The 10,328-nt window shown below is 45.0% G+C and overlaps 1 protein-coding gene across 1 annotated transcript in view; it reads left to right on the top strand.

The window, feature by feature from the left end:
• Positions 1-3,145: 3,145 nt before the first annotated feature.
• ITM2C (integral membrane protein 2C) overlaps positions 3,146-10,328 on the top strand; it is a 36,239-nt gene continuing 29,056 nt past the window's right edge. The window contains exon 1 of the mRNA XM_061636718.1: positions 3,146-3,599. Within this exon, the coding sequence (XP_061492702.1) occupies positions 3,486-3,599 (114 nt within the window). The 5' untranslated portion in view covers positions 3,146-3,485. The remainder of the gene's footprint in view (positions 3,600-10,328) is intronic.

Below are 10,328 nucleotides of genomic sequence, written 5' to 3'. Positions count from 1 at the left end.
ATGGAACATTTGCTACCAGCCTATAGTTATTAAGATTTTCTGGGTCCAGGGAGGGTCTCTTCAGGAGTGGTCTCACTACTGCCTCAGGCAGCCAGGGACCACCCCCTCTCGTAGAGAGGCTTTAAGCACTTCCCTGGCCCAGCCGGCTGTTCCATCCTTGCTAGCTTTTATTAGCCAAGAAGGGCAAGGATCCAGCACAGAAGTGGTTGCACGAACTTGTCCAAGCACCTTGTCAACGTCCTCAAGCTGCACCAACTGAAACTCATCCAAGAAGTTGGGACAAGGCTGTGCTCTGGATACCTCGCTTGATTCACCTGCTATAACACTGGAGTCTAAGTCCTGGCGGATGCCAAAGATTTTATCCTGGAAGTGCCTAGCAAATTCATTACAGCGGGCCTCAGATGGTTCTACCATGTCCTTGGGGCCAGAGTGTAATAGCCCCCAGACAATTCTGAAGAGCTCCGCTGGGCGGCAGATTGATGATTTGTTAGTGGCAGCAAAATATTGTTTTTTTTGCTGCCCTCACTGCCCCTAAATACAGCTTACCATAGGCACTTACCAGTGTATAATTGCATCCACTAGGAGTTTGCCTCCATCTGCACTCAAGCTGTCTCCTATATTGTTTCATTGCCCTCCTCTGAACAACAACACTAAAACTAATTATAACAAAACCAACCAGAGGCTGCTGGATCACAACTCTTATCATCCCTGACCATTGGGCATGCTGCCTGGGGCTGATGGGAGCTGTAGCCCAACAATATCTGGATGGCATCATGTTGGCTACCCCGATGTAGACAGTACTGAGCTTGATGGTCTAACTCAGTGTAACGCAGCTACGTTCTGAAAACAGTGGTAGCAATCCTAACCAGGCAGATATGTCAGTGTATCTCCTGGTCCTGTGTAAGTTAAGGTGCGTCGTAACTGCTGCTGGCCAGGGGTGGGGTGGGGGCATTGTAAACCTTAATTTTCTGTCCTTCCATTGACTCCTATGGAATAGATTTTTGTTACACCTGCATTTTGGGTGATGCAAGTTACACCAAGCTCTGTGGGTGGGAACAATGAATGCAGCATGACTTTGTTTATCCGTCTCCCCACCTCAACAAGGCCATTCTCCCACCCTTGAGATGCCCCTTTCTGCCCTTTACACTGGTGTAACTTCTGCCAGCAGGGCTTTCTCGTCAGCTAGCATAGGTAGATACTTTAGGGCAGCGTTTCCCAACTAGTGGGCCACCAGATGTTGGACCACAATTCCCATCTTTCCTGACCATTGGGAATGCTGGCTGAGGCTGATGGGAGTTGTGGTCCAACAACATCTGGTGGCCCACTAGTTGGGAAACGCTGCTCTAGGATATGTCATTAATGCCAACTTAAGGTCAGCTCAGCCAGAGGGTGGGAAGATATGCCACATCCTAACCTCTTTCTAGCTGGCGACCTGATGGATAGGATTGCATCCTAAGTGCATGGATGGATGCGGAAATAAGATGGATCATGCTGAGCAAAGCAGAAGCCACAGAAGAAGACAAGGAGTTACCTAAGGATGGGGGTCAGGACTGGCTGGAGATAATTTGCTGCCTCAGGCAGAGCAACAAAGGCCCTGTCAAGTCACCCCCAAGTGAAGTACCCCAAAGCAGGTCAAGTTATTTTAGCACCTGAGGCAGAAAATCCGCAAAGCTCCTTACTCTCCCTCCCTAATATACAACAGTAATACATTAAATATCTAACAATTTGCTGCCCCTTCACTCTGCAGAATGACACACACACACACACTCCCCAGTTTTATTTATTTATTAACATATGTATAAGCTGCACTTTTCACAAAAGTATATCAAGGTGGCATTACAAAATACAAAATACATGATAGAACTAAAAACCAATAAAAAGCATCATTAAAAACTATAAAAAAATCCATAAGCACTGCATTGGTTGGAAAAGAAAATTAATATTAAAATGCCTGTTCAAAAAGTTCAGTTTTCAGGAGATGCCTGAAAGAAAAAAGGGATGGTTCTTGCTGAACCTTTGTTAGTAGGAGTTTCACAGGGCAGGGCCTGCCATACTAAATGCTCGGTTTCTGGTGGAGGCCAACCAAACCTCAGGCCCATGAGGAACCACTAAGAGTGCCCTATCAGGAGGCCTCAGTGATCGAGATGGAACATAGGGAGTCAGGCCGTCCTTAAGGTACCTTGGGCCCAAGTTGTTTAAGGCTTTGTGAATTAACACGAGTACCTTGAACCTGGCCCAGTAGGAAATTGGCAACCAGTGCAGCTCTTCCAGCAGCAGGGTAACATGTTGCCACTAATCTGCTCCTATGAGCAGTCTGGCCACTGCATTCTGCACTAGTTGAAGCTTCCGGAGCAGATACAAGGGCAGCCTAAATAAAACATGCTACGGTAATCAAGTCTTCAGGTTACCAATGCATGGGCCACTGTCGTCAGGCTATCACAGTCCAGGAATGGTTGCAGTTGGCGTACTAGCCGAAGCTGGCAGAAAGCACTCCTGGCCACAGAGCTCACTTCAGCCTCTAGTGATAAAGATGGATCAAGGAGTACCCCTGAAGTGTGTATCTGCTCCTTCAGAGGGAGTGCAACCCCATCCAGCAAAGGCAATTGAGCTATCTCCTGGACATGGAAACCACCCACCCACCCGGACTCCTTCTGTCCCAGATTCAGGCTGTTTATTGACTCTCATCCAGTCCACCACTGCATCCAGGCACTGGCCAAGGCTTGTACAGCCTCTGATGTAATGGAGAAATAGAGCTGCCCTCCAGGGTTAAAGAGTGGTTTTCTTTGAGCGGGTTGTATTCAACTAAGTTCTACTCAGGGCAGACCCACTGGCATTAATGAATTTAAGTTAGCCATGTTTAATAACTCCAGTGGATCTTCCCTGAGTAGGACTAGTATAAAATACCACCCAGTATATGCAAAATGTCGTACCCTATTATTAAGCATGTGCAAAGTGCTCATCTGGGGAAAATCCTGATATTTGAGGAAATGAGGTTCCAGAAAAGAGGATGCAAGCAGACACACACTTTCACATCATACTCTTTCATAAGAAGAGCCCTGCTGGATCAAGCCAATGGCCCATCGAGGCCAGCATCCTGTTCTCAGAGTGGCCAATCAGATCCCTATGGGAAGCCCGCAAGCAGAGCAGGCCCTGAGGGCAACCGCATTCTCCCTACCTTTGAGCCCTCATCAACTAGGCTGCCTCCAACAGTGGAGACAGAAGAGAGCTACCGACAGCCTTTCCCTCCGTGGTTTTGTCTAACTCTCTTTAAAAAACCATCCAAGTTGGTGTCTCTTAGTCCTACTATGCCTCCAGAGTAGCTTGTCTGCAAGCCACAGAGGCGTGTCGATGTCGTCTGCATTAATACAAAAAAAAAAGCACTTCCGGTGCTTTCTCCCAGGGGACGTGTGCGCTTGGTAGATGGTCCAGAGCGACAGCAAAGGTAAAGGAGGCATCGTGCGTGCTTTGGGCGCTGCCGCTCAGCCATGGTGAAAATCAGCTTCCAGCAGCCGGCGGCTGGGCTCAAGCCGGAGAAAGAGGCGGCAGGATCAGCAGCAAACTATGAAACCAAAGCCGAAATCCTCTTGCCTCAGGACTTGGTGAGTAAGGGCTGCTGGAAAGGAAACCTGGCGCGATGAAGTCTGGGGAGCGCGACTGCATTCAGTTAAGAGAGTAATAGTAAGCGATAATATAATGGGGGAAAGTAGACTGGTTCCATTATGATGAGTTTAAAAAACAATAGCCAACAAACGAGGTAGTTTTATGCACAGTTACTTCCCCGCCCCCATTGAATGTACAGCCCGGTCCTATGCAGAGTTCGGCCCACCTCTGGATGCTATCGGGCCGGCTCTTGTAGGATTTCCTTCTGCGTAACCATGCACGCCAGCAGCGGGCCGGACGGGCTAGCAGAGCAGAAGAATGGCCCTAAGTTGTCAACCGTTTCGACCCCCAAAGGAGGATATAAAATAAATTCGCTTTAGCAAAGGAAGGATTCCCTGTAGGGGCGACTGGGAGGGGAAGATGATGGCATTCCACCCGCCCCTTCACTGCTTAGCGTTTGCCTGCCATTTTTCCCTTCTGTGCTGATTCCAGAATCCTGAAACTGCTAGCCAGCCCCCTCGATTCTGAGGGTAATGGTGAAATATTTTCAGTCCCCTGCTTTGGGCTCTTGCATCGTTAGGGTGCGGAAGAGAAACCTAGAAGGTGTAATAACAAGTTGCCATATGCTGGGTTGGACCAATAGTCTACCAGTCTAGCTGTGTGGGCAACTGTCACTGGCAGCTGTTAGCTCCCCACAGTCTTATGCAAGTTTTCCCCATTCCTGAAGCCCCAGATCTGTTTTTCAACTGCTGGTAGATACTGTAACAGGAAAAATGTGTGCTTTGACAATGAGTTATCCCCTATCCCCCCACCTCCCCTTTCAGACACCAACATTTATTTTCAGCTGCTAAAACGTCCAGCTCTGGCAACCTATGGACAGGGCTTTTTTAAGGGGAGGGGTGCAGGAGGTAATTGCCCCGGGCCTCAGATATGAGGGGGGGGCTCACACATGGAGGAGGCCACATCAACACTGGCACTGCTGCATTGTTGCCAACTCTTCTTTCAGAATCCCACGAATTTGAGCTCCATAAACGTAAGGGGGGGGAATCACAAAACAAACTGTATTGGTGGTAGTGCCCTTTTGTCATGACAGCATGAGCAAGATGATTGCAGCTGCAGGCAGGGCTAATAGTAGCAACCCAGCCCAACCATAGTCAGTTTTTTTTAAAAAAAATACGTTTATATCCCACATTTTTTCCTCTAAGGAGCCTGAGTTGGCTTACACAGTCCTCTTCCTTCTCTCTATTTTATCCTCACAACAACCCTGTGAGGTAGGTTAGGCTGAGAGTCAGTATCTGGCCCAAAGTCACCCAGTGAGCTTCATAGCCAAGAGGGGATTAGAACCTGGATTTTCTGAGTTTCAGTCCAATACTCTAACCAGTACACCACACTGACCCTGCATATACTACAGGCCCAGGGTCCTCAGTGTAGTGCCTAAAGGCACCTGTATGCTCACAGAGACCTAATAGAGCACCTGGAAGGAAAATGGCACTGTCACAAGGGGCTGTGAAAAGGAGGTGGTGGGGAAGGGCTTCAAATGAACATTCTGCCCTGGGCCTCTCAGTGTCTCAAAAAGGCCCTGCCCGTGAAATATGGTGTAGAGCTCCTGAACATGTGCAGACAGACATTTTCCTGCAGAGTGTTTATTTCTTTACTTTTACATCCTGCCAAAAATGTTCTTCTCCCTTTTTTAATCCTCACAAAACCCCTGTGAAGTACGTAAGGCTCTGTTTGTCTGTCTGTCTGTCTGTCTGTCTGTCTCTCTCTCTCTCTCTATCTATATGTGTATGTATGTATAACTAGTCCAAGGTTAACCAGTGAGCTTCATGGCTAAAAGTGTGGATTTGAACCTGAGTCTCCTCATTTGTGCTCTGACACTCAAACCACTATGCCACACTGTTCTTTCGTAACCAGAGCCTGCCTATTAGAGAAGGGCTTTTCAGCCAAGGCAAAAGGAAGATAGGCTGAGAGGGATGCTAACATTCTGTTGCCTCTTACTTTGAAAACTGAAATGTGGTGGTGGTTTTAGGCCTGGCACTTCAGCTTGGGGCCTAGGAAAAGGGCTGTTTTGGCAAAAGCTGTGCTTTGTTCTATTCTTATTTGTTTTTATGGACAGGGACCCATTTAAGAGACCAGCATCTCTACACTGGATGGTGCTTTGGATCTCTGTCTGGATTCCCCACTCACTCCAGCCTGGGGTTTGCCCTGCAGGCGGTGATCTGTGCTGTGGATTCTTCCCCTCTACCACCCCCTTGAATAGAATGAATCGCTGGCATTCTTCTTAAAGATTTCAGTATCTCCAATTACACAGCAGAGGGAAACAAGCCAAGAGGTGTCTGAGCAAATGGCTCTGTTCCTTACTGCAGAGACTCTGCTAGTGTTTCTTTATGTATCAGTTTCTGCCAGGCTTGTGGTGGGGTGGGGGTTAGGCTGCCTCCACACTCTCTTCTTAAAATAATGTGACTCTGACTTCATCCTTTGTTGTTTGTATGTGCTGCATAATATCTGTCCCTGTTTTCATCGCATCAGGAATCTCTGCTTGATTCCTGCAAATTGCATTGCACCTCCTCTGTTTACCCAGTCCGATTTCTCTTTCTCCCTCTCTGCTCCCTTGAATAGCCTGCAGGCCATCCAACATGCTCAGATAATCTTCTCATTCGGCCAGATTTCCGGTGTGTTTCCAGAGGTTGTCACTGATACAAGGAACGCACAAAAAAGAGAAAATAATGAATATTGTTAAATGGAGGTTTGGATGACCAGGATTCTTTTACAATGAGTTTAAATTTAATTTTTGTACAGACCGCACATATTTTATTTATGAATTAAATTTATATCCCATCCTGCTTCCCAAAGGAGCTCAAGGTGGCACCTTGGCATTTATCCAGTTATCTATGCATTTTTCCTAAATTCTTGGTAAGTGGTGTGTGTGTGTATGTCTGTGCATCACAATGATAGGTTCCTACAGTCTTCTCTTTGCACATTTATTTTATTTATTTATTTAATTTCTATACCGCCCCATAGCCTAAGCTCTCTGGGCGGTTCACAACAGAATAAAACATCAATATACAATTAAAACCACATATAGAATGCAAAAACACACAAAAATACTAACATTAAAATACTAATATACTAAATAGTAAAAGAATGAAGTGTAAAATACAAAGATGTTATAATGTTGAATGATTAGATATTAAAAAGATTAAACAGATTAAAATGCCTGGGAGAAGAGGAACGTTTTAACCTGGCGCCGAAAGGATATTAACGTTGGCGCCAGGCATACTTCAAGGGGAAGATCGCTCCATAGTTCGGGGGCCACCACTGAGAAGGCCCCTTCTCCTGTCGCCACCCTCCGAGCCTCTCTCTGGGTAGGTTCCTTCCCCCTGTTGCCAGGACTGGGTATACAGAAGAAGCTTCTTTATATGAACTGTTGGTCTATATAGACCAGTCTGACTGGTAGTGGCTCTTCAGGGCCTCTGTTTTTCCCAGCACCTGCACCTGAACCTTCTAAGTGAAGATCCCAGGGACTGAACCTTGGAAAGTCTGCCTGCAGCATGCAAAGTATCACACTCTACCACTGAGCTATAATCCCTCTCCAATATCTAAAGGTTCTTCCTCCCACTCTGTCTCGGCAAATACACTGGACCTTGAGCATTCTGAGGCACCAGCCACATAACAGCTCTATACTTTAAAATAAATTTGAATTATGTCTCAAGAATAGCAAAAAAAAAAAAAAAGACCTTCCAACTGATGTAAATTAAGCACATTGTAATGTAATTGATTGTCTTGGGGAAACAGGACAAAGTTCTGGACTTGTGGAGTTATAGAATTAGCACCACCATATCTGTAGCCTCAGATTTATTGATCCTGCAGTTATTGCTGCTTCTGGTTTGGAAAAGGGAGAGGCCAGCACAGGGTGAACCTGTGGTTCAGTATGAACTGTGAGAGTTGGATGTGTTCTTTGTGATCTTATTCCCCCTTTCCATGCTGTCAGTTGTCTTTTATATGGGATCTGGATTTTTTTCTGTGTGACAGTTATGGGAAATCTTGATCTTCCAAATGTTGCTGAACTACAACTCCCATCAGCCTCAGCAAGCATGGCCAGTGATTGGGGATGTTGGGAGTTGTCGTTCAGCAACATCTGGAGTACTAAATGTTCTCCACACCTGCAGTATGTTCTGCGCTCTTTGGATCTATAGCCAGGGAGAATAATAGCGTGGAGTATCTGCCCAGAAAAAGAAAAATTCTGCACCAAGGTAACCCAAGTTCTGATCCTAGAAAAGCTGAATTCTGCAACATCTATGAATTATGCAAATTAATACAATTTGCATACTTTATTTTGCCATCTTGATTGTTTTGCATAATTTATTTTGCTTTTGTTGGTACAGGGAAGTGCTAGAAGCTATGCAGGACAGTGAAATCTTCTACTGAAACTCATATTTACAATAAGAAGGGATAGAAACTTGTTTTTTTTTAAATCAAAACTCAAGATTCTATATACAGTACATAATTTTCCATTGTTTCCCCCCCCGCATTTATGTGAAATAAGCAAAATTATAGCCATATTAACCTCAGAGTAGTCTCCAGATATTGTTTTGTCTACTTGTAAATGTGTAATTTATAGTGCTATACTTACTTTAAAAGAAATGGGGGTGCCACAGCATCTGATTGGCCTGAAGCTCAACCTATACTCTGGGCAAGAGGCTACTGTAAGGACAGAATATGGAGAAACCGATTGGTTCCCCATCAGAAAGGGTGTGATAACCCTGTGTATCATGTCACTGAATGCATTACTAGAATCAGTGTGCCCTGTCATCTGGCATTCTCTTCCCTGGTTCAGAGTTAGGAGTGACTTTTAAAATTTGTTATTATTAAAAACAACAACCCTACACCTAATTTAAACTAATCTGGAATATGTTTATGATTATTATAAAACTGAGCAATCTTCTCAAAGCTATTGTATTTCAGGGGGAGCAGTGATAGGAATATCATTTACAGCGAGTTGTAGTTCAACTACTAGGGTGTTAAGGTGATTGCTGTTCTAAAGCATTTAAGCAAGCTGGGCTGCAGCTTCTGTCTGAGGCTACTTTTCATTTCATTTGTCCCATATAATTAAGAGTCGGAATCCTAGCTGTTCTGCTGCAAATCAGTTGCAGATCTACTAGTAGACTCCTCTCTATCTTCTGGCCACCTTTGCATTGCATAGGAACATAGGAAGCTACATTATACCAAGTCAGACCATCGGTCCATCTACCTCACGCTGATTGGCAGCGGCTTTCCAGGATTTCAGATGGACAACATTCTTGGTCCTACCAGGAGATGCTGGGGATTAAACCTGGAACCTTCTGCATGCAAAGCAGATGCTCTGCCACTGAGCTACACTTCTACAGTGTTAGTATTCAAGGCATGTCACATACATTGTGCAGTATCCAATGTCACACCAGTAGACACAACTTGCTCTTCCTCTCTTCCCACCTGAAGCCCCATGTGCTCCCAAAATCTGCTCCAGAGGGTTGGTGGACCCTCCAAAGCATGGGGGGGGGAGGTGCAGGGGGCAAGAGAGGAGGGGGCAAGTCACATTGCGCAACCAGCCTCACACTGTTAAAAATAATGAACAGCTGTAGAATTCTTAAAACTTGCAGAATAAGCAACAATAAACCCGTGAAACGTCCAAAATTAGCTACTAGGGTTCAAAAACAAGAGATCATCTTGCTACCTGGAGATGACATTTCCAAAGCTAGGGAGCCACCACGGAGAAGGCTCAATCCTCAGTCACTACCCATTTTACCTCAGCTAGCAGGGGCACCTGAAGAAAGCCCTCTCAGAGAATGGACAAACTTGTATGGGACCAGGTGGTCTTTGAGGATGGCTTGCCTAAAGTAAGCTGGTGAGTTCATGACTAGTGTGAGATTTGAACTGGGATTTTTGCACTGATTGACAGGTTTTTCTATTCTCTAGTAAACCGATAGCTACAGTAAGCTATTGTTTTGTGTATCTTGCTAAAGGTCTGTTGCTTTTTGTGACTTCTACGTCCTCATTTGTCCCTTGATCACTTGGAGATCAACATGCATGGGCAATGTAGCCTGATCTTATGCATTCCTGTTTGTTCCTGTTTGTGAAACAAGCTATAGAAAGAAGTAGGCCTGCTAAGGTCTCTATACGTACACTAAAGTCCTGAGGATGAAAGTAACAGTCACATACTACTACTATACTAGTAGTAGTTATTTATTTATTATTTCATTTATGAATTGCTTCCCATGAGGTATTCCAATGCGATTTGGAATATGACAAAATGTCTAAAACAGTTACCTATATAAAAACAGTTAAAACAATTACATATATATAAAAACAATTTTAATAAACAATTATAAATACATAAACAGTTTAAAACAATAACACGTACATAACATCAGTTCAATTCCAAGACAGATACCAACTGGGCTGAAGACTTTAGAAGGCTTCTTGAAAGAGGAATGTCTTTAGCAGGCGCCATAAAGACAAAAGAGAAGGCGCCTGTCTGATATGCAGTGGGAGGAAGTTCCAAAGGGTAAGTGCCATTATACTAAAGGCCTGATTCTGACCTCACGCAGAACAGACCTCCTGATAGGATGATATCTGCAGGATGTCCTCTCCTGTGGAATGCAGTAATTGGCTGGGTATGTCGGGGATGAGCTGATCTCTTACTTATCCTGGTTCCAAGTTCTATAGGGCTTTGTACACCAATACCAGCA

Source organism: Rhineura floridana, chromosome 7, assembly GCF_030035675.1.
Source record: "Rhineura floridana isolate rRhiFlo1 chromosome 7, rRhiFlo1.hap2, whole genome shotgun sequence".
In the NCBI taxonomy this organism is placed as follows: domain Eukaryota; kingdom Metazoa; phylum Chordata; class Lepidosauria; order Squamata; family Rhineuridae; genus Rhineura; species Rhineura floridana.
Note: the sequence above shows the minus strand (reverse complement) of the source record. Positions and strands in the feature narration are given on the sequence as shown.